Source organism: Tupaia chinensis, unplaced genomic scaffold, assembly GCF_000334495.1.
Source record: "Tupaia chinensis unplaced genomic scaffold, TupChi_1.0 Scaffold000700_1, whole genome shotgun sequence".
Classification (NCBI taxonomy): domain Eukaryota; kingdom Metazoa; phylum Chordata; class Mammalia; order Scandentia; family Tupaiidae; genus Tupaia; species Tupaia belangeri.
The window spans coordinates 334650-360444 of record NW_006160223.1 but is presented as its reverse complement, the minus strand read 5'-3'; the positions used below and the strand labels follow the sequence as shown (position 1 = coordinate 360444).

The following is a 25795-nucleotide window of genomic DNA, read 5'->3' as shown; positions in this document are numbered from 1 at the left end:
TTAACCAAAAATCCATGGAGCTGACTTTCACCATGTATTTTTATATCCTTGAGTTTCTAACTCCATTTGCTTTGCTTCACATATGTGCTTGCCTACATGTTGCCTAAATATGAACTTTTAGAAGAAGCATCAGCTCATCTGTGTTTTTCTTATTCTTCCCTTCATCAGTCAGCTTTATTTTACTACTTAATGAATATTTGCACCTAGTTGTAGTTCATTTCTTTTCATTAGTGTAGAAATTTCATTCTTTTCATGTGATTTTCATGGTTATATGATTTGTCATTCTTTTCTAAATATTGCAGCATATCTGTTGTTTTATCAGATATTCAAATTTAAATGGGCATCCTGGATTTTTATTTGCTAAACCATCATGAATTACACTATGTCGAGAAACAAAACTTATAATTTATTTAATTCAGAACAGAAAATGGAGAGTGCAGTTATTGAAAATGGTATTTTCAAGGAATATATAAGACTATGTCAAATCTTAACCAAGTAAGTTTTATTTTAGTTTATTGGCCTATGTCTTCTCTTGTTCTTTGGAGTTAATAATGGTAATGCTAAGCTTATTATGTGATAGAACTTCAAATGAGTCTTTGAACTGTAAGAACTATTTATTGGCTGGCAAGAAGATTTCGTTTTTGGGTACTGGCAAGTGGCATGGTGGTTAAAGCACTGGACGCCCACATGGGTGACTACAGTTGAAGTCTCAGACCTGGCAGCTTGCTTTCTCACTTTCCCTTTCACTCTCTCTCCCTCTTTTATCAAATTAAAAAAAAAATAACAACAAATAAAAAGTTAAATAGAATAAATAAATCTTTAAAAATTGTTTAAGTGTTTTGTTTTTTAAAGCAGTGTTATTTCCCTATTTCCACCAAATTTTTGAAAATCAGCTAGGTTAAAACATACTATTTTTTATTAAATCAACATAGGGCAATTTATATATATATACATATATATAAATAATATAATTTATAATATATATATACACACTCATATTTAAAAGTATAAAATTTCTTTTAACAAACATGCAAAGTTCTTGCCTATACCAGAAATACAAGATATTACTAACTAAAATATTTAAAATATTTAAACATAATAATTACATGATATACATTTATGAAATCATACTCTCTAAAATTTGGTTGATGGAATATCATGACAAGGATAAATTAAGTAATTTGGTATTGGACAACTCCAGCCTGCTTATGTCATTTTATAAGCATTGTATTAGACACTTTATATAAGGCCATGGTGAGAAAAATGATCTAAACATCAAATGTGATTCTTTTTTAAAACTACTACAGTTTAAAAATATATATATGTATATATGTATGTATATATATATATGTATATGTATATATGTATGTATATATGGCTGGGTTTTTTTTTTGTATTTTCATTTAATTATTATACATCTTTATAGCTTGCAACACAGTTTTTCCCACCATGCTTACAGTGCATGTCAGTCAAGTCAAAGATTTCCTGAGTCTCTCCCTACACTACTCCCACCTGCTCCTGCAGACTCTGGTGTCTACACTTGCCCTCACTGCTGTTATGTCTTCCACTCTTTCAGTGTCTGCCATAGAGTGCAGATATTCAGTATATATTGAGCAGGGACATACAATATGTGTCTTGCCTTTGCTTGCTTTCTGTATACTGCATTCTTTAATGCAGCTGTACTTGAATGTACCAGCATCATTTCAGTGAAAAATATATTTGAACTGTGATGATTAGGCAATGTTAAAACAATCTGAAGAGTCATTAGATCAGAATATCATCTAGGTAGTGATGCAACAGTGACACAAGTGGACCCACACAAGAACAGTCCTGGATTCAGCTACTGAGACTATCCCAGTACTCTGGGCCTGTGGGTCCCTTATGCAAACTAGGTGAAATGGGGTTTTGCAGTGGAAAGATCCTGTTTGGGGAGCTTCCTGATCTCCCATGGGATAAATAAATAAATAGAATTTTAAAAGACCAGTACGACTTCAAAGAAGTAATTTTATAAATACGCAAGTTTAATACTTTTACATTCTTTCTGTAACCATAGCTTTCCTCACTTACTGACATTTGAGGTGGAGGAATATTGGCATTCTTCTAGTCAAAGTCTCCTCTTCTGCCCTGTGTGGATGTGCTTTATAAATTTATTAATGTAATCCAGAGACCATTAATTTTCACCTTCTGTTAAAAATATTTTTAAAATGTTTTAGTAAAGAACCTATGATCTAAATCCATAGAAAATTATTTTGGCTGTTCTCATTTATTGAGCAATAAAGATGTATGCAAGGTACTCTACCTCAGTTAGTAAGTACTGCTTCAACAGTCTTATAAACTACCTAGTTATACCATGGAATTTTCTGCATTGGGTTATTTCGTAAAATATACCAATATCAATTTTTAAATGTGTGGTGTGGGGCCAGCAGGTGGCATAGGGGTTAAGGCACTCTACTCCCACATGGCCAACCGCTTTTCAAGGTTGGGATGTGACAACTTGCTTTCTCTTTCTCTGTCTCTGTCTCTGTCTCTCTCTCTCTGGTGAGAAATACATGTTAAAATAAATTAAACTAAATAAATAATTTTTCTTAAAAATGTGGGTGCAAGAAAAAATAAAGAAAGAACTTTGATTATGTTTACAGAACAGGGATGCTTTGGATATCATAAAACAAGCATAATTCAAGCAGTATTATAAGTAATTGAATAGCTAAGAAAGGGAACATAAAAAAATAAGCAAAGGATTTGATTTCAAAATTTTCTGAATATAAACGCAGCTATAGAAAACAGATTATGACTCTGTTTAGAGCTGGAAAAATATGGATCTATTTGCTTTTTCCTTGTCCCTCTCATTTGAAGCTAGCCATGAAGGAATACCTAGTTTTAGTATCATACCATAGACTACAATTTGACCACCTTCTTTTCTAGCTTTTCTTGATTCATCCTTCTCCTTATTCTTTTTTCTCTCTTATCAAGAATAGTAACCCTTGGGAACCAGCAGTTAGCGTGATGGCTATGTCGCTGGACTCCCACATAGTCGACCGCGGTTCGCGTCCTGGACCCGGTGGCTTAAAACTAACGCCGGGTGTGTGTGCGTGCGTGCCCAAGATCCCGAGAGGAGAATGGAGGAGAAGGGATTGCGGCGTGGCCATTCCCCCTGGGGGGTGATTTCTCGCTTTCTATCTCTCTGTCTCTCTCTGTCTGTCTGGCGAGTGCACGTGCCCTATAGCGAAAACCTCTCAAAAAAAAAAAAAAAGAATAGTAACCCTTGTCCCTCCTGAATTCACACAAGGTCAACTAGCTTTCCCAATATCTTTCTTGACCTTAATCCAGGGAATTTGATAATTAATAGACTGTTCTATGAAAGAAACTCTCAATATTATTCTTACATACTAATTTTAAAAATTACTGTTATCTTTCTAAAATGAGAAACAGTTTTACTAAACATTTTTGTTGGTTATTAGTAAACTAATAATGAGATTGGATAGAGAGAGGTTATAGCCCAAATAAATATAATGGACCCCAAATAAACATAGTGGATGGTGTGTGTGTGTGTGTGTGTGTGTGTGTGTGTGTGTGTATTTGTGTGTATGGATGTGTGTATGGCATGCGTTGTGTAGGGTTTATGTAGTGCGTGGCAAGAGTGGTGTGTGTGTGTCCATATGGATCTTTTATATGTGATGTGTGACATGTGGAATATGTGGGGGTGCATACATGTCTGTCTGTGTTAAGGAATTGAATGGAATACAGATTTAACTTGCAGAAAGAAAATTCCATAGGATCTACAAAGACCTACATTCTTCTTTGTGTCATTCTTTACCTGCTAAAGATGTACCCATTTGGGACCAGCAGATAATGTTTACGTCACTGGACTTCCATGTATTCAACCATGGTTTGAGTCCCAGAACTGGTGGCTTAAAACTCACACTGAGTGCATACATTCCCAGAATCTCGAGATGAGAACGGAGGAGAAAGGATTGAGCATGGTCATCTCCCCTGGGGGGCGGGGGAGTATCTTTTTTTCTGTCTCTCTAGCTCTCTCTGTCTCTCCAGTGAGCACATGTACCCTATAGCAAAAATCTCTCTTAAAAAAATGTACTTATCTATATTTTTAGATTTAAGGGATGATTTAGCTGAAGCTCGTGAAACAGGATGTCTTTTTTGTAAACAGAGATTCCTGTTAATATTTCTAGGACCTACAATGATTGATACTCATCATGACTACTAGTTCCTGTACTTCTATGATTTCTCAGTGTTAAGGCAACCATCCTTCCTATCTACTTGTGTAATTTTAACTCCATCTCTTATTCTTACCCTCTTGCTTGGTCTTTTTTCAGACATAAGTCATATAAATGCATATTGTGCCCTGTGCCTAAAGCGAAAACCTCTCAAAAAAAAAAAAAAAGAATAGTAACCCTTGTCCCTCCTGAATTCACACAAGGTCAACTAGCTTTCCCAATATCTTTCTTGACCTTAATCCAGGGAATTTGATAATTAATAGACTGTTCTATGAAAGAAACTCTCAATATTATTCTTACATACTAATTTTAAAAATTACTGTTATCTTTCTAAAATGAGAAACAGTTTTACTAAACATTTTTGTTGGTTATTAGTAAACTAATAATGAGATTGGATAGAGAGAGGTTATAGCCCAAATAAATATAATGGACCCCAAATAAACATAGTGGATGGTGTGTGTGTGTGTGTGTGTGTGTGTGTGTGTGTGTGTATTTGTGTGTATGGATGTGTGTATGGCATGCGTTGTGTAGGGTTTATGTAGTGCGTGGCAAGAGTGGTGTGTGTGTGTCCATATGGATCTTTTATATGTGATGTGTGACATGTGGAATATGTGGGGGTGCATACATGTCTGTCTGTGTTAAGGAATTGAATGGAATACAGATTTAACTTGCAGAAAGAAAATTCCATAGGATCTACAAAGACCTACATTCTTCTTTGTGTCATTCTTTACCTGCTAAAGATGTACCCATTTGGGACCAGCAGATAATGTTTACGTCACTGGACTTCCATGTATTCAACCATGGTTTGAGTCCCAGAACTGGTGGCTTAAAACTCACACTGAGTGCATACATTCCCAGAATCTCGAGATGAGAACGGAGGAGAAAGGATTGAGCATGGTCATCTCCCCTGGGGGGCGGGGGAGTATCTTTTTTTCTGTCTCTCTAGCTCTCTCTGTCTCTCCAGTGAGCACATGTACCCTATAGCAAAAATCTCTCTTAAAAAAATGTACTTATCTATATTTTTAGATTTAAGGGATGATTTAGCTGAAGCTCGTGAAACAGGATGTCTTTTTTGTAAACAGAGATTCCTGTTAATATTTCTAGGACCTACAATGATTGATACTCATCATGACTACTAGTTCCTGTACTTCTATGATTTCTCAGTGTTAAGGCAACCATCCTTCCTATCTACTTGTGTAATTTTAACTCCATCTCTTATTCTTACCCTCTTGCTTGGTCTTTTTTCAGACATAAGTCATATAAATGCATATTTAATATCTTTTGGCACTCTGACATTTAAGTTTGTGTTTAATGATTTCTTCCCATCATCTTTAATATCTGACATCTTAGAACACCATCATTATCGTATTTCTACCCCTGGTTATAATGTTTCTGACAAAAGTGAATCATCTCAATGGTGCTTCTTAATAGGACATTACTGTGGCAATAAAAGATGTAAATTGCAGTTCTAAACAACCTAGAAGAATAATCACAAGACAGTGATCAATTGTTAGATGAACTACACATATAATAATATACATGTGAGGTCCAATGAATCACTTGATCTGAAAGGACAGGAAAAGCTTAAAGGAAAAGAATAAGAATAACTTCTTAGAGAAATGCAATTAGATAAAGAGAAGGAAGACGTGAAGGTATTACAGTGGGTGGAGCAGTTTTAACAAAATTACAGGAGAAAGAAAACACTTAAAGAATAAAAGTAATAGTAAGCAATGTCAACGACAACTGCAGTGTTACTGACTTTCCCCTGGCAGCACATACTGGTTCAGGAATTTTGTTTCTTGTCTTGAAAGATAATGGATTTGCAATTACTATAAACTTTTATCTAATACTTTGTGTAACAGATTCCAAATATTTCCAGGCTTAAAAAAGTCATTTACTTTTTAATGAGAGTGACAGAGAGAGAGCAAGAGACACTTCCGACAGGGTGTCATACTGCAATCTCACACTCCCTAGCCTTCCCAGCCAGTTCAGGATCACAGATGTATGTGTGTGTCTGGTTTGTACAGATCAACTGAGAGCCTGATGGGTGATCTACCACATGAATCAGGCATTGCTTAGGTAATGTCTTACTGCTGGGCCATGGAGCTGTCCTACTCTGGACTTCAATACATCAGTCCTGAACACCTATTTGATATTTTCAGGGACTATAACTACAGCAAAAGCTATAGCATACAATTTTCATGTCTAAAATGTTTCTCAAAATAGTGTTTTTCTCTTTTTCCAAAATTAGGTTGGTGAAGTAACATTCACCCACTAATAAAAACTTGAAAATCTACAGCTATTATGTACTCTTATTTCTCATTCTTCAAATATAATTCTAAAATTCTTTCAGTTGTATCTGCAATCTCCCTTCAATATGTTCTGTGCATTTTATGCCTCTGCTTCTCTCTTAACTTCCTGATATCCTCAACTGCACTGTCGAAAAAGCTTCTCAGCAGATGTCCTAAGATGCATCAGATGATAATGTACGCTGCTACACATTACCTCAAGATGGAATCAGATCCAACTATTACCTATCAAATAATAGCTTTGAATTCTAGTATAATTTCATTGCGTCATTTCAATCTCATCATGCATGAAAATAATGATCAACTCTATATATGCTATATTCATATTGGTACTAGTATATGCATTATTCATATTAATTCTAATTCATGATGCCATTTCCCACCTTTTTCAAAATCTTTTTAAGTTACCTGTTCATTTTGTGAAACTTATCCTCATAATGTAGTCCATAACTCTATTTAACCTAAACATATTGGGTCATAGAGTTTTCATTTACATTACCACCTAATGTGTGAGAGGATAGAATTCTATTCTTTAAAACTCATAGCAATGTCTTCTTTCCCTTCAGCCATCCTTATGGCAATTATTACTTTACCCAAAGTTAGCAAGCTGGTAAACCCCAAGAAGAATATGACCTCCTTACATATTTAAAGAATCATGAGGGTTTTTTTTTTAATTTAAGATATAGATTTCTAGTCTTTGTTTCTCTTTCTTTCTTCCTTTATTTTATTTTTTTTTAAAGAAACCCAGCTGTACTTTTCTACAAGACAACAAGTAATCTTGAAATAAGAGACTAACGGCCTGTTTAGACAGTCAGTACTTCATCTGTCCTCTGTTCTTAGAAAGCCTCATACTTACCCTGCTTCCCCAGTTCCTTAAGACTTTTAGATTCTGAATCCTTGCTTTATCATGGACTACCAAGATCCATAGTGCTTGTCTCATGCTGCCCAATGTGGGATAGAAAACATCACAGTGGGTATGATTCCCAATATTTTGGCATCTTTAGTATCTGCCTTGGTGCTTGTCATATAGTGAATATCAAAAAGTTTATGCAAAATACATATTACAAAAGAAATTATGCATAGATTTAAAAAGTCAATTTTGCACCAAAATATACTTTTATTTTATTTTATTTTATTTTATTTTATTTTATTTTCCCAGCAATCTTTTGAAGTCCTGTCACATAAATGAGGCTCTACGAAATGTACTCAAACTGTCTGAAAGCATGTATTTATTTCTCAACTTTATCAAATGACTTGTCTTTACTGTTTAGTTGGTCTAGTTAGCCAATACCATTGTTTATTTTTTCTGTTGTTCTACCTTGCCTAGCTTCAATGGAATCCTCCTGAATGACAGGATTTGTGCATGTTAATGCCCATTGCACTAAGTTGGGCATCAAAAAGTGTACTGGTATTTGTCATTGCTGAATAATGTCAGTACATACATGTAAAAACTATTTCTTCATCCTTTTAAATAGATGCTAATTAAGTAACTAAATATGTAGATATTATAATAACATTATTGGCAATAATAAACTTCCCAAAACACTAATTCGAAATCATATCAAGTTAATTTTCAATCAGAAGTATATTAATATCTCAATTATGGTCAATGTCAACTAAGGGGTCTCTCGTGGCTGGTAGGAAGAATTAATCCCCCAGATACAACAGATGATACTATTAGTGGTTTATGCTAAGAGAGATTCGCCTGAGACTCCGACACCCTTGACTAATCCACCAGGGTGTGTTTCATACACTATATCTAATCTGTAAGTCTCTGCAACTCTGGTGACCTGCACACACTCTCTAAATTCAAAAAGGTTCAGTAGCTTGGGCCTCTGAAAAGATACTTGGAAACTTTCCCAGTTCATGTGCTGCATAAGCTAGAGGGAGTATAGTGATAATTAATAAAGTGCCAGACTGGATAATTGTAGGAACTGTAAAAGATACTAAAATGTTGTTACCGGAGGCACAGACGCACCTGTGAAAGCGTGAAGTTAATTTGTGTGAGGAATATCACATGAGGGTGTATGGGAACTTAGGGAAGTGAAATTTCCTTTAAATAATTCAGACTTCAGACAGGGTTGCTATCTACAGAAAAACTCCTGCTGGTGAAATAATGTAAAGCTTATGAAAGGGGGCCCTCCTGGATTCTCTTATTATGTATGTTTTCTGTGACCTTGAGAAAAGTTTAACAACTGTGGTATTAGAGTTTTATAATCCCCCTAGGAAGGAGTGACAACATTGCCCTCTTAACTAATTTCTAACTATAGGTCTTCTGACACTAACTTGAATACTTCCTGAAAGAATAATACAGATCCTGATACTATAAAGTTGGCAGAGCTGACCTTGTGTCCTCAAGGACAGCTTGAATTTCATGCAGATTAATTTCTATGAAATGTTCACAGATAATAAGTTAACGACAGAGATAAAGAGAAGAGCAAGCATATTTACCTCTTTGTATTGCCTTGAGGATTATTGAAGATTGTTGATCAGTACAACATTCTTACAGCTTGTAGAGCATATGATAGGTCAATGGTAGCTGCATTTCCACTATTGGCTATATTCCCCAAGGACAGGCAATCGCTCAGTTGGCAAGACATTTGCACATCTATGTTTATTGCAACATTATTCACAATAGTTAATTCATGGACTCAATCTAGTGCCCAATAACCAGTGAATGTATTGGGAAAATACAGTACATGAACAAATAGAATTCTACTCAGACATAGAGAACAAAAAATCCCATTATCTCACTCAAAGTGGGTGAAGTTAGAAGATACAATGCTAAGTGAAATAAACCAATCTCTGAAAGACAAATACTATATGTCTCTGTTTAACATATGTAGAATGTCCACACTCTGTTGGAAAATTGAAGGACTTTAAATCATAGAAATAGAGATAATTACAGTAGATACCAGGAGAAGTTTGGAGGAAGATGGAGTGAAGGATTCGTGAGAAAATTGGACATGAGAATGCATGTAAATGAGATGAAGCAATAGGATAGTATATCACAGCAGAATAAAAACTATGGACAGTTGAATATATATTTCAAAAACGTTCTACTAATAGAAATGTTAACAAATGTGCACACAACATAATGTAATGTGCAATGTTGAAGAAGACAAGTATGGGTATATCTTTTGGATTATTGTACATTCTGTGCATGTCTTAAAATACCGTATCTATTGAAGATAAACTTATAGTATTGTTAACAGGACTGGTGAATAATGTACGCATGTTGGAATATTCACTTTGCAAGCTAAGTAACATGAGTGAATGTATAGAATAAACTGAAATAAAGAACTTAAAGAAAAAAAATTACAAAGATATGTGTATATTATATGTAAACCAGAAATCATTGTTTTAAAAAATAAATATAAAAAAATGATAGCTGTTGGGGGGACCAGCAGGTGGCATAGTGGTTAAGCACTAGATTCCCACATGGCTGACCACAGTTTGAGTACTAAATCTGGCAGCTTAAAACTCACACCAGGAACATGTGCATGTGTGCCTAAAATCCTGAAAGGAAAATGGAGGGGAAGGGACTGTTGTGTGGTCATCCCCTGCCACTCCCCCCTTAAGAGTGATTTCTTGCTTTCTGTCTTCTCTGGTGAATGCACATGCCCTAACAGCAAAAATCTGAAAAAAAAAAAAAAAAAAAAAAAGGCAAAGAGAAGTGTATTCACCAAGTCAAAGGAGACTGGAAAGTTAGCAGCAGATTGCTCTTTAATGCTCATTTAGATCATTTTGTGGAAAGTGTTCCTGAGAACAGTGAACCCAGCAGGGGACAATCTATAATGGGTAGCTGAAAGTTAAGACTAAAGCAAGGAAACAAGGATGAAAAGAGAGATTTAAAATAAATAAATAAATAAATAAACAAATAAATCAATAATGACTGCTAATGTTGTTATTCTATTCATTATTATTAAAATAGATCATTTAAAATCTGAAAACCAAAATATTTATATAGGTTGTTTATTCCTTTATTTTCATAAGAGACAGAGAACAAGAAAGAGGGGAGAGAGACAAGCACTCTCACAAAGTCTCGCCGTGCAGGTCTCCACCCTACCCTCCCAGCCAGCCTAGATCACAGGCACACGTGTGCCCAGAATGCTGTACAGGTCGGCCTGGGAAGCAAATCATGGTTTTTTTCACATCCCTTCCAAGCAGAGACTTGCAATTCTGCTGCACTACCACAACTGGGCCAAACCCAAACTGTCACAGTGACCTCCCTGACTTCTTCAAACATGACTTATATGTAGATAGTTAAGGATGAGTATGAGTAGGCAAAATCCCTGCATTTTAGCATTACTATGTGATGGTATGTCCCAATGAACACTATTATTTTGCTTGTCTTCCTCAGGGATTTACAAACTATGTCATTTTAACAATTCTCAATTACAATTGCATGTCTTCCAATTCAATTTAATTGTGACATTATCTAGAGTTCATGTGGGCAAATTAAGGACAACAATCTCTTAATTCTGACACTAACTACAAGGAATTAGACCACACAGGTGTTTTTGTTTTTGTTTATTCTGTTTTTGCTATAGTGTGCACCCTAGCTGGAGAGAGAGAAAGTGACAAGTCTCCCCAAGGCAGGGATGGCCATTTTACAGTCCCTTCAAGTCCATCTTCCTCTTGCTATTTTGGGCATGTGTGCACACATGCCCAGCACAATTTTCAAGTCACTAGATCAGGGACTTAATGCCAGCCAACCATGTAAGAATCCAGCGCCTTATCCACCATGCCACCTACTGGCTCCAAGAGTAAACAGATTAAAGAGCTCAATTACACACTGTTTTCTCATCTAAATTGCCAGCTGCAAGTCCAGATTCTTTTTTCTTTCTTTCTTTCTTTTTTTTTTCTTTTTTTTTGAAGAGGTTTTTGCTATAGGGCATGTGTGCTCACCCGAAAGACAGACAGAGAGACAGAAAGCAAGAAATCACCTCCTAGGGGGCATGGTCATGCCATAATCCCTTCTCCTCCATTCTTCTCTAGGGATTTTAGGCATGCACACACACACGTGCCCAGTGTGAGTTTAAGCCACTGGCTCTGGGACTCGAACCTGGTCGACCACATGAGAGTCCAGCAACATAACCATTATGACAACTGCTGGACAACAAGTCCCAGGTTCTGAGGATGCTTCCATTCTGTTGAACTTGACTACAAATAGGGAAGGTTCCGCTATCTCCTTCACACTGAATAATTTTTAAGAATGAGTTGCTAAGCTCAGGAAAGAGTTATATTTATGATTACCAGTCTACCATAGAGGAAACAAACAGATTCAGAGGTACACAGTATGATGCCTAGAAAGGTCCTGAACACAGGGGCCTCTGTCCCTTTGGAGTTGGGCTTATCAGCCTCCCAGTGCATCACCCTTGGTGTGTATGTTCACTAGCCAGGAAGTACTTCCAAACCTCGTCATTCAGAATTTATCAAGCTATGATGATGATGATGATGATGATGATGATGATGATGATGATGATGCAGGATTGATTAAATCACTGGCCATGGCATTGAACTAAAAAATCTATTCCCTTATGCCCTTCCAGGTCTTGGGTGGAGCTAAAAGTTCTAACCCTTTAATTATATGGTTAATTTGGTCTGATGACCAGCCCCCATAGAAGCTATAAAGTAGCCCTGCCCCCTCATGTGTCATTACCATAAACTCATTAAGGTTGAAAGGGCTTTTCTATGAATAACAAAACATTTCCTATTCCTCAGGAAGTTTCAAGGGCTTTTGGACCTCTGTACCAGAATCAGGAAAAAAGAGCAAATATACTTTTTATTATGCCACCCAGACTTTCTGCATATTGAATCATCTCAGTTTCTTATCCTATCCATTGTACTTTGGGAGTCCTAACTAAAATAATTAAAACAAAACAAAACAAAAACCTGACTTTACCAAATACATGCAAAATCTCTAGTTTGTTTAAAATTCTCATTTAATTTACTTTAGCATTTGGTTTGTATTTGGAGGCTTTCAATGTATCAATACAATTTGCTGACTCTCTCTTTAGATATGAATTAGGTAGGTATCTATATTTCAAATGCAATCATTTCTCTGCCCTCAAAATATTCCTCTTTCACTATGTATGAAGACTCCACAGGGCCTTCTCATAAGATAATCCTAACCCTGGCCTTCCAACCAACAGGGATCACAGGAATACCAGAGGTATTCCAGTTGACCTGAGATCTGAACCCTGGGCCATCCCATATAGCTCCAGCTTGGTGCAGTGGTACCGCCCACCTGAACCTCCACAGCTGCACCTTATTGTGCATTTTAAATGCTTTTTGTTCCCATCAGGTTGTTTTAATTATTTAATTATGGGCTCAAAATCATTCAGGTACAGTGTAATTATTGTTGTTTGGTATGGAATAAACTCAGTTCTGTATTTGTGTTTTAATTTGTTTTGCCCTTGGGTTTATTTTAAAGAGATTTTTGTCTTCAATGTCTCTTCTTTAAAAATAAATATTCAATCAAGAAGAACATGAAAGCATAGAGGCAGAAAATCATTACACACAGATTGTCAATATTTATTTTCCTTTTGATTAATTCAACATGCAAATATAAAAGCATATTGATTATTTAATAATTTGAATTAACCCTTAAATACTGCTTGCTTATAATAAAAATATTAGCAAACTCTTTAAAGGATAACATATAAAAACATTATTAGCAACTTTTCTTGTACTGAAATGTCTTAGTGTCTCCAAGTATTTATATTCATTTGTGTGTATATATATATAATATATATATATATATATATCATGCATATATACACACATATACACATATCAAATAAAAAGTGAAATGCCTATTTTGTAGTGTTATCATAAAATTTAAGATTTTTTTGGTATTTATATGTCCAAATGCATGTTATATCCTTGTTATTAAGTTTTTATAATAATAGTTTTTCTTTTTTTTTTTTTGCTAGGTAACCTTTAAAGCATCAAGACATTCAGTTTCACCTGACTTAAAATACGTCCTTTTGGCATATGATGTCAAACAGGTAAAGGAGTGAAAAAAAAGTTCCTTTGCTATATATTCTTTCTAATGTTACTTAGCCACCTACTCACCTAGGAAATATTTGGCATAGCACGTAACTGCCAGGGGCATTAATGGCCACTTTGCACAACAAAGATTTGGAGACAATGTCTTTCCTTCTGTATCTGACTAGGAAATAAATGAGGCAATTTGTTGTGTGCTTATGCTGATTCAAGCCCATTTTATTGCTGAGGGAATTATATCAGGTTTCTCAAATTCTTCAAGTGGGGTTTCTGAAAGTTCCTGGTTAAGGCTTCCTGCGTGTTTGGGTATATCTTGTGTGTCTGGAGTTGACAAATTCCCACTGGTGAAACCCTGAGCTGCAGTGTATTGGGGCTGGTGAACACATTGTTGCAAATTGTGGTCAATGGATTCTTTGGTAGTATCTGAAAATTAGCTTTGTGGTCTGAAAAATAATGCCAACTGGGGCAAGCCACCAAATTAATTCATAAAAAATAAAATGTTTTAATTGCAATTAGTGTTTCATTATTCCATGTCAGTTCTAAAGCACAATTAGAGTAATATGTATGGATGTTGAGTATTTTGTACTTAGACGTAATTCGTATGGTTAAAAAGCAAAGTAAATGTTGGAAAGGCAATTCAGCAGATTAGTTTCTGTAGAGAAGAAATGATTGGAAATCATTCAAGAAAGTTTTACGAGCTTTAAGAAGGACAATAAAAATTTATGGACTTAAGGCAAGAAGCCTCATATAATGCTTTAAAAGCTTTTGAACACATGGGATTTCAAAGTTCAAGTGACCTGCTATTTGATGGTTTTAGTCTTTTGGAATACATATATGCTGTATTTTTTAGAGGAGTTTATATTTTTGATTAAAAATTAATTTACAGTAAAAAAGAGAGATTGTAATCAAGGGCATCTTTTCCTATTACATATCTTGGTCTTTTCTCCTAACCTTTTCTCTGTGTTATCTTTATTCATGGCGATTTTGGAAATAAAAAGCCATAATAAGAAATACACTTGATATAATCATATATAACAAATTAGTATATGAGCATATTAAAATATCCTAATAAGTTTTGTTAAACATTATTTATCTGAATAACTTTAAATTATTATTATTATATTAAACTGCTGATGAACTTTTTACAGGGAAAAAAATGGTTTTAAAACCTACAAAGACTGGCACTCATAGTGAGATAGACATTTAGCTCAAAGAAAGAGAATAGAGAACCTAGATAGATCTTCACAAATATGCCTAAATGATATTTGGCAAAGTCATAGGAGCAATTCGATGGAAAAAAAAAAGTCTTTTCAACAAAGGGTGCTGAAATGATTAGATATCTGTAGGCAGAAAAACAAAAAACAAAAACAACTAAACAAAAGAAAACTCACAACAAAATGAAAACACCATGTTGACTTGAGCCTCATACTTCATGCAAATTCAAAAGGGGATCTTACATTTACATGTCAGATGTAAATCCATAAAACTTTTAGAAAATACAAGCATGGGAAAAAACCTTAGAATCTTAAAAAAAAAAGTATCTATGGCTAAGAAAAGAGTTCTTAAACCATATACTACAAACCTAGTTTGTAAAAGGGTAAAAGGAAAAACTAACTCTATAAAAGAATTTATTGTGAGGATAAAAATACAAACTACAAACTGCATGCAGCCTTATAGAAAATAGTTGCAATTCACATATTTGACATGGAAGCAAAGTTCATACATAAAAACTCTGATCAGTTAAAAGCAATAGCAACACAACAAACAAAATTGTATGATCAAAAAATGGGCCTACATGAAGAGACCTTTCACTCAAGAACACACAGATAGCAAATAAGTACCTGAACATAACCTAACATCATGAGCCATTGAGTAAATCCAAGTTAAAACTATAATGGAATATCACCACACACCTATCACAATTGCTAAAATAAAAAAAAATAAAAAAGCACAATGCCAAATTACGGCACACATGCAGAGAAACTAGATTACTTATATATTGCTGTTGGTAATCTATAATGCCATAGCTACACTGGAAGATATTCTGATAGCTTCTATATAGACTAAGCATATGACTACCATCAGACCCAGCAAGTACACTCTAAGGTATTTTCCCCAAATAAATGAAATCTTCAGTTCACACAGAATTCTGTACATAAATATTTATAGCAGATTTATTTATAATAGTCAAAACTTGAAACAACCCAGACATTCTTCAGTGGTAGAAAAGTTTCACAAACTGTAGTACACCCATGTAATAACATACTACTCAGAAATGAAATGAAACAAACTTTTGATATTATGATCCTAAAATGGTAAACTGACACAAAGTATGTAAAGCACAAAAATCTTTATTTGGATATAAATTGAGGACTTCACCAGAGTATAGCTCAGATGGACATATTTCAGATAGCCCCCAACTTGCTTATCAAGGTTTTTCAATCCTTGAAATGTTTTAAAGGCAAAAAGCATAAGCAGAGACTGGAGTGGGAAGAAGTTGCATCATTGTTTTGGAATTAGTACTACGCTTTGTTATTAGCATCGTTGTTGCATCAGTTGTTATCAGATGGACAGGCAGTTTCTGGGCAGATGTTTTTGCAGAATAGTCCTTGTGGCAGGGTGCAGTGGTACATGTTTGCTCTCAGGGAAGTTGGTTAACTTTGTATGAAAAGTAAAGTGAAAGTATATTATGATGTGTTGCTCATCCTAGGTAATGTTGCTAATGACCGTCCTCCAACCACAGAAGCTGAAATTCCTATTTCAACCCATTTTTAAATAGTAAATTTTTGTAATTTATCTTTAAAGAAAAAATGTGAAATATAACGTATAAAACTAGGTTAAGTGTGAGTATTTGGGCAAAACATAAATCAAAATTATAAGAAAATATAATTAACGACACAAATATATACTTATAGACCAATCTTCATATTCTCAATTTTTTTTACTTAGGGAAAAATAATAATATTCCATGACAGAACAACCTTTAAAAGTGAGAAGCTATTATTTTAATAAATAAAAAATGACCCCACTAAATTTCAGTCTTATATCACATCATTCATTTCCTCATTTTATTTATTAATTATCTCCCAGATACAAACTACTGGATGTGTGTGTGTGTGTGTGTGTGTGTGTGTGCATGCATACACAAAAGTGAATCTGCAAGAAACATCAAGTCAGGTGAAGGTGATATGACACAAACTTTTATCTCTGCTCCAAAGAGTATTGAATGGCATATCACCTGAGAGGTAACAGCAGACTAGAGGACATGTCAACTCTTGGGGATCATGTTGGAGACAGAAGCATATTTCAGACTTTGAAGAACAAACAGGCAGACAGAATAGAAAAAAAAAAAATTCCTGGTGGGCAGACAACACGCTTCATGAAAGCAGCATTCAGTCATACAGGAATAGCAGTCGATTCAGACTGAGCAGTCCACAGTTTGACAATTTGAAAAGAAAAACCAAATCTGTAAATTTGATCGAGCCTAAATTATAGAAAAACTTGAATTCTATTTTCTTCTATGCATTTTATATTAAGATAGCAATTTGGGGCAACTGATGGTTTCAGAGTAAGCAAATGTCAGGATTACCACGATTACTGTGTGTGTATGTGGAGGGGGAGGGTGGGGGTGCATATGTACATGTATTATATATACATAATGTCCTTTAACAAAAATGGGAAATACGGTCATATAGAATCCAACTACCTATACACACCCATGAAAATTATTTTGGTGTTTTTTTTTTTTTATCGTTGTTGTTCTTTTTATTCCCCTTTAACATAATATCCTGTGTTAAGCTTAACTTCAGATATCTGGACAAAATGCATCAAGATTTTAAGAGAACACATTTAACAACAAAAATGCATATCAATTAACTAATGTTTGTGCTCTTATGTATTTTTAGCTACAGGAAATTAAAATACTTAATGAAAGGACATGTTAAACAGTCACTATTATCTTGATTTTAGAGAGGAAAAAAGTAAGTCTCAGAAAAACTGTAAAATGAAGGATTGGATAAATTTAGACATTTATGCAGGATTTTTCAATTACAGAAATAATCTCGAGTGTCTTCTTTTTTCTTAAATTTAATAATTTGATGAGATACATGTTCAGAAATGAAATTGTGAGTGATTGGATAATAAAATGAGATAAAATTCTGAGTGACTGAAATTCACATTAATTCAAAATTAGCAGTTGGCCCTGTGGGATCCATTGCCTTAACCGCAAAGCCACCTGTTGGCCCAAAATCCATACCGTTTGATTGGTTACTTACCTTCTCTATCACACCTTCTGATAACCACTAATTTGATTTCTGTTTCTGTGGATTTACCTATATGCATCAGTACTGCATTCCTGTTTGTGACTAATTAACAAATTGTATAGTACAATTTGTTCAGTCATTGGTGGTCATTTTTTTTTTTTTATCCTTTTAAGAATTAAGAACAACGCTGCTATAAACATCTGTGTATCTTTTTTTGTATCTATTTTCAAATTTAGTAGTATCTATAGACAGGTTAATTGCTCAATCAGATGATAATTCTATGTATAAATTATTTATTTATTTATTTATTTGGAGAGGTTTTCGCTATAGGGCACGTGCGCTCACCTGACAGACAGAGAGAGACATAGAGACAGAAAGTGAGAAATCACCCCCCCAGGGGGGACGGTCACACCACAATCCCTTCTCCTCCATTCTCCTCTCAGGATCTTGGGCACGCACGCACACGCGCCTGGCGTGAGTTTTAAGCCACCGGGTCCCGGATGCAAACCGCGGTCGACTTTGTAGGAGTCCAGAGACATAGTCATTACGCTAACTGCTGGTTCCCATATGTATAAATTATTGAAGAACAAGCAAAGTGGCTGTAGTATTATACATGCCCTCAAGCAATCTAAAAAAATTCAAAATTTTCTTTATCTGCACCAAAATTTATTTCCAGCCTTTTTGTTATAACTATCCTAGTGTATGTAAATCGGTATCTCATTGTGGTTTGGGTTTGTACCTGTGTAATAATTAGTTAGGTTGAGTATATTTTCATATGCTCCGTGACCTTTTATATTTCTTTGGATACATGTCTATTCAAGTTCCTTGTTCATTTTAATTGTTTTTGCTTTGTGTTGTTTTGCTGTTGAGTTTTAGAGTTCTTTATGTATTCTGGGAAATAGACTCTTACCAGATACACGATTTTAACCTTTCATTTGGTAGGTTGTCTTTTCACTTTCTCAAAAATGTTCTTTTATGCACAAATTTTAAAAATTTTGATGAACTTTGATTTATCTATTTTATGTTGTTGCACATACTTTTGGTGTCATATTTGGTGTCCATTACAAAATTAAAAGTCATAACGTTTTGCCCATATGATTTTTTCCTAAGAGTTTTTTACATTTAGTTTGTTGATACATTGAAATAATTTTTGCGCATTATGTGAGGTAGCATTCCTGGTATTTCACACTTTAAGTTTCATGCAATATATTGAAAAACTGCTTGCCCAAATGGCTGTATTGATTTCTATGGCTCTCATCAATGTATGGACTATTATATTTCTTTTTTTATAAGTACAGAGCTATATCTTAAATAGCAATGAATAAATTGATAGATAATATATAGCCTTACTACTAGTGAAACACATACATGAACACAAAGCATTTGCTCTCTCGCAGTTTGTAGGTATCAGGAATTTGGGATTATCTTGGTGCGTGGTTTTAGATTAGGCTCTCTCATCCTCAAGTTGAAATCAGGTATCAGTGAGGCTGCCTGAGGCTGGCGTGTGCATTGGCATGATAGATTTCACACATGAATGATGGCGAGGCTGTCTGAAGCTGGTGTGTCCACTTGCAGCGTAGATTCCACACATATAAGACAAATTAGTGCCAGCTATTGGCATGAGGGCTCTAGTTTCTCCACTTCAACCTCTCTCTAGGCTGCTTAAGTGTCCCCATCACATGCCACCTTGATTTTCCCGGAGTCAATAATGCAAAAGATCAAACTAGAAACTTCCATGTTTTTTATGACTTATTCTTGGAAGTCACCTGTCACCTTCATAGTCATGCTGTTTTTGTTTGTTTGCTTTGCTTTTGCTTTTATCACATTCATTAGCTCTAATTCAGTGCTGCAGAGAAGAAAGTAACTAAGGGATAAGCATCTTTTGGAATCATCTTGGAAGCTGGCTAACATAGTTCCCAAATGTTTCAGTTCCCTTCTGTAAGCAAAACAAATGCCTTTCCCCCTTCTGAGGTCTGCCATGTTTTCATAGATTACAGTCAGGCCCAGGTCCTGGGAGACCTGGGCATCTACTCAGGCGTGGCTCCCTGACTACAGTCCCATAAGTATATTCATATATTCAAAAGTAAAATTCAGTGTATACTTACAAACTTATACCTTTATAAATGTAATGACATATACATGTATAATTTTAAATATATACATAGATAATTCTTTTAATGTGCATTTGAATATACTAGTTAGACTTAGATTCTTAGTACATATTTTTTCTATCAGTTTTATATCTTAATGTTTATACGCTTCATTAATTTATCTTTTTTTTAGAGAGAGTTTTGATGTAGAGCATGTAAATTTATCTTCTATAGTCTCAGTATATTTTCCAAAATATCCATATTTTTTTTAATGATTTATGTTTCCTTCTTTAAATATTTCATTAATTTGGGGGCCTTCACTATATTTAACATAGAGAATATTTGAATTTGGTTGAATTTGGCAATATAATATCTTACTTGACTGTGTTTTCTTTTGTCTCTAGGGTTAGAAAAACTTCCACCGACACAATTAATGTATAATTATATTATTTTTATATTTTGTATGTTTTTACCATAGGTATTTATTCTATTCTCAGTTGTTTATGGTATCAAATGATCGAAACCAGTCTTGCTGAATGATAATAACAATGGAAAGCGTCTTTTATATGTGTAAAGTCATAGCCAGTTATCTGGAAAGATTCCATGGATTTTGTATGTTTTACTAGGAGGCCACACAACACAATGGACAGAGCTGTAGCTTTTGTCATGGGTTCCACACGTGTCCCCACTCTCAGTTTTCTCATGCGAATAATGAAGAGGAAAAAAAAATTAGAACTTCCTGAACTATTTTGAAGCATTGCCTAGTGTAAAGAGAAAGGCATGCAATAATAATGAACCTGTTGCAAGGCTTGGCGACTGAAAGAGCAGCTATGACAGATCTCGTACTATTTTTGAGGATAAGGATAGAGTGTTCAGGAAGCTAGTTTCATATGTTTTTACCATAGGTATTTATTCTATTCTCAGTTGTTTATGGTATCAAATGATCGAAACCAGTCTTGCTGAATGATAATAACAATGGAAAGCGTCTTTTATATGTGTAAAGTCATAGCCAGTTATCTGGAAAGATTCCATGGATTTTGTATATTTTACTAGGAGGCCACACAACACAATGGACAGAGCTGTAGCTTTTGTCATGGGTTCCACACGTGTCCCCACTCTCAGTTTTCTCATGCGAATAATGAAGAGGAAAAAAAAATTAGAACTTCCTGAACTATTTTGAAGCATTGCCTAGTGTAAAGAGAAAGGCATGCAATAATAATGAACCTGTTGCAAGGCTTGGCGACTGAAAGAGCAGCTATGACAGATCTCGTACTATTTTTGAGGATAAGGATAGAGTGTTCAGGAAGCTAGTTTCATCCTCACTCCCAGCAATATCTTAAATCAGAGCTAAGTGTCAATTATGTAGTGCTGGACAAATTTAGCAGATTTGTTTTTAGGTCAACAACTGACTTTCCTGTGCTCTGTGTGTTAGTCCTTGCAAAACCATTGCAGTCTCATTTTCAGTTTTGGCTGTGTATTAGAATCACTGGGAGAGTTTTCAAATTTATTGATGGTTAGGTCCTACCCTCCAGAAATGCTGATTTCATTGGTCTGTGGTATATAGCTCACACTTCAGTATTAAACACTCCCCCCCGCCCCCCTGCAAGAGACTGTAATGTGCAGCCAGGCTGAAGACCACTAAATTGAACTGAACTGGTCTCTTCCACCTCCTAAAGACTTTCCAAATTTCAGGAAAATAAAAATAGGTACCTTTTTACTGCACCTGCTTTGTGCCAAAGTCTTTACTTGTATATCCTTAATCCTTTTAACTTCTCTTTATAGCAGTTGATGTTGTTCTCATTTGGCTGGTGAAGATACAAAGATTAAAGATATTTTCCTCAGGCCAGCATGTGGGAAGGTGTAAGGTGGCTTGATCCTAAAAGGTCAGCTGTGTGGTTCAAGTCTTGAAACCAGTAGCATGAAAAACATGCTGGATCTGTTATGCATACATGCCCAAGATCCCCAAAGATAATACGAGGGAGAAGGAATTGTGGTTTGACTAATCCCTACAGGGGGTAATTTCTTGCTCTCTCTTCTTTCTCTCCCACTCTCTCTTTCTCCTTCTCTGACTCCCTAGGGCAAGCAAGCTGGCCTTCTTAGTAAATTTTAAAAATAAATAATGAGATTTATGCCAGCAGATGACATGGTGGTTATGAGGCTTAATCCCATATAGCCAACTCCATGGTTTGAGCCTCAGGCTAGGTGGCTTGGAAAAACAAACAGGGTGCAAGTGAGTGCATGAGTGCCCAAAATCCTGAGAGGAGAATGGGGGAGAAGGGATTGTGGTATGGTCATACCTCCTGGAGGCAGGAAGTTATTTCTCAATTCTGTCTTTCTCTCTCTGCTTGTCTCCAAAAATGCATATATCCTATAGTAAAGCTATTTAAAAAAGAGAGAAAGAAAGAAAGAAAGAAAGAAAGAATTTAAAAATAAAGAAAGAAAGAAACAGATTTCCAAACTCGTTTAATGTGACTTGAGATGGAACACATTTTACCTAAAACAGTGGGTCTCAACTTTGGGGCTCAGCATAGTAGTATCAGCATAAGCTGGGAACATATTAGAAATGTAAATTATCTGGTCCTAGTAAAAACCCACTGAAACAGAAACTCAACAAGCAAGACCCAATAATCTGTGGTTTAAAATACTCCCCACTGCTGATTTTGATGCACATACAAGACTCAGTTCCACTCGTTTAGAGAAACTGATTACTTAAGACACAAGAATTCTACCTGTGAACACATAGACATTTAGAACCTAACCATGCATAGGACAAAGATTTAGAAAAAATATTTAAGAAAGGTGATCTAGTATTTTCCTTCAGTGCTTTACAGTAATTTGTTTTGGGATTTAATATACACTGGTCTGGGCTCATTTACCCTTCAAAGTATGTTTGATCTGTTATATATTATAATTCTATATGGCATAATGGAGCACATGTGGAATTTGGATTAAAATACATATTTAAATTCAACTATTCATATTTAGATTTTTTTTTAAAGACGGTTTTTTCCAGTAGAGCCTGGGAGCTCACCAGAGAGACACAGAAAGGCCAAGAGACAGAGAGCAATAAATCACTCCCCCTCCCGGAGGGAAGGCCATGCTGAAATACCTTCTCCTCCATTCTTCTTTTGGGATTTTGGGCACACATGCCCTGCATGAGTTTTAAGCCGCTGGGTCCAGGATTTGAAACATGGTCGACGACGTGGGAGTCCAGCAGCACAACCACTATGCCATCTGCTGATTCCTATATTTAAATTTTTAGCATGCAGGACACAGAAGAGTCTTGTACATATTATCAGCGGAGCAGATGAATTTTTAACATTTGAACACATTCACATGACTCTTACCCAGAGAAAGAAAGAAAATATTGCTGCACCCCCTTCCAGTCATTACCCACCCAGGGGAGAACATGTTTACATTTTTAACTCTTAGGTTACTTTTGGCTGCTTTTGAACTTTATGCAAACAGATTCATACATTGTGTACTCTTCTGTGCAATTTTTAAAATTTAACACCATGTGCAATATTTATACTTTTCTTTCTTGTATTTTTTTCTTTTAACCTGCCAGAAGATTTGTGCATTTGCTAGAGAAAGAGAGTGAAAAGGTATCTCCCATAGGAAATAGTCATGCCACTATCCCTTCACAATGCCATTTCTCTCTCCTGTCAGGATTTTGGGCACACATGCACACGTGCCTGGCATGTTCTCAAGCACCAATTCATGACTTGATCTGAGCAATTGACTGGGATCCATTTGCCTTCGCCAGATTGCCCAGATTGGCTCTATACATATTTTTCATAAGTTTCATAGTAGTTTGATTATCCTCCTTACCATATAGTATTTCATTACAAACACTACGATTTTTCTACTCTAGTATTGATTAGAATGTAAAAAATATGTTAGCAACTGATATGTTTTTGTGTTTGATTATTTATCTTATTCTCTCTTTCCCATCCATTTGATACTTTTTTATAAAAGTGATAGTGTATAAAAGAAAAAACAAAAATCATAAAAATTATTTGTTTACCTGTCTAATAGTGCCTCTGCCAGGAGAAGGCTTTTTTTTTTTTTCAATTTAAACCTCCTCAAGTATTTGCTTCTTGACTATTGATACTATACTTTATAAAGGAAACAGAATTGTGTCTATTAACTAACTTAAAGTTCCACTCTTCACAATTGCAGAGCTAGGACTCAACTCCATCTTTCTAGATCCAAAGTTCTAGTCTTTTGACTACACTGCCATTTTGAGAAAGTTCTTACATATCTTTGCAGAATTATTCTGTACTCTGGTATAATTATATGCTTATTCATCTGAGATCATATCAGCTGGATTCTATGTAAGTAACTGGAAGACAAACAGAACTGGCATTATACATAGTATTTGCAATACTCAGGTAATATTTATTAAAATATGTCTAGACATAATGGTTATACATTTTATTTTTCTATCTGCTTTGTTGATACTGTTTCTCAAAACAAAACAAAACAAAACAAAAAAAACACTTAACTAAACCATTGTGCATTGTGGGATGCATTTCAATCAATGCCATAAAATTAAAAATATTTTCTTAGGCAGAAAATAGATTCTAAAATATGATTAAATCTTGATATAATAAAATCTTGGTACCAACAGTTGGCATAATGGCTATGTCATTGGATTCCCATGTAGTCGACTGCAGTTCGAGTCCCAGACCCAGTGGTTTAAACTCTTGCCAGGCACATGTGTGCATGTGCCCAAGATCCTGAGAGAAGAATGGAGGAGAACGGATTGTGGAGTGGCCATCCACCGAGGGGGGGGCGGGTGATTTCTCGTTTTGTGTCTCTCTGTCTGCCTTTCTGGTGAGTGCACAGGCCCTATAGCAAAAATCTCTCCAAAAATAAATAAATAAATAAATAAATAAATAAATATAAAATCTTAATGATTAGAATATATGTGGTTAAATATTATCATTTAATATTTGATATTCTTCATGTAAGACTAAATTATTATTGTTATAAATAATGTATATAGTTTTAATTTAATAATTATAGCCATTTTATTTTATGTCATTCCACTATATTTACAATTATTGTTCATCTGAATGTTTAATAATTAATTTTTAAACCATACTTGAAAGTCAATAATGTTTTTGTATATATTTTTAAAGACAAACATAAATTAGAAACAAACTGAAGAAAAAAACTCCTTAAATAAATCTCATTTAATGCTTCTTATTGCTTGGATTTAAAATACATGTTAAATGGACTAGTAAACTTTATACTGTCAACTTCTTTCATATTATGTCTTAGGTTTGTGGTCAAAAACTTTAATTAAATTTGCTGTTTATTTATGTATAAAAATACATAAATCTGAATAAGAATAAGCTTTCTTAATACAAAATAAAAAAATATTTGAATGATTCACTTAAATCTTGTCTAATGGAGGAAACAAAATAATTATGCCTGTGTTACATCTGCTGTGTTGGTACCTGTCTCTCAAACTCAATGCTCTCCAGAATAACAATATTATCTTCTAGGTAGACATATTTATTTTAGCTTATTTACCTACTAGACTTGGTTTTCAGACAAGATCCTCTTTATGAAAAAATACCTATTTTAACTAAGAAGTCATCACCAAAAATGAATCTTGCATGCACTATTGCTTCAGAAATGAACTCTTGTTTATGAACTAACTGATTAAATTCTGGTCTTTAATGCTGCAGTGCTTTATAATTACAGACACATATTTAAGAAATCTGTGTGAGGAGTTCATGATCTAGTCATGGAACTGTCTAGTGTGTTAAGCCTCGGACTCTAAGGGGTAAGACTAATATTTTGAATAATCCTATTAAGGATAAACTCAGAAAAATGCAGTCTAGAAGAGTAACTGTACCTAGATATATGGAACG

General features: G+C 34.8%; 1 protein-coding gene across 1 annotated transcript in view; it reads left to right on the top strand.

The window, feature by feature from the left end:
- Positions 1-25795, top strand: part of DPP10 (dipeptidyl peptidase like 10) — a gene marked incomplete at its 3' end in the record, with an annotated part of 525560 nt that overhangs the window by 188591 nt on the left and 311174 nt on the right. Inside the window, exon 4 of the mRNA XM_006160632.1 lies at positions 13483-13557. Coding sequence (XP_006160694.1) covers positions 13483-13557 — 75 coding nt within the window. The remainder of the gene's footprint in view (positions 1-13482; positions 13558-25795) is intronic.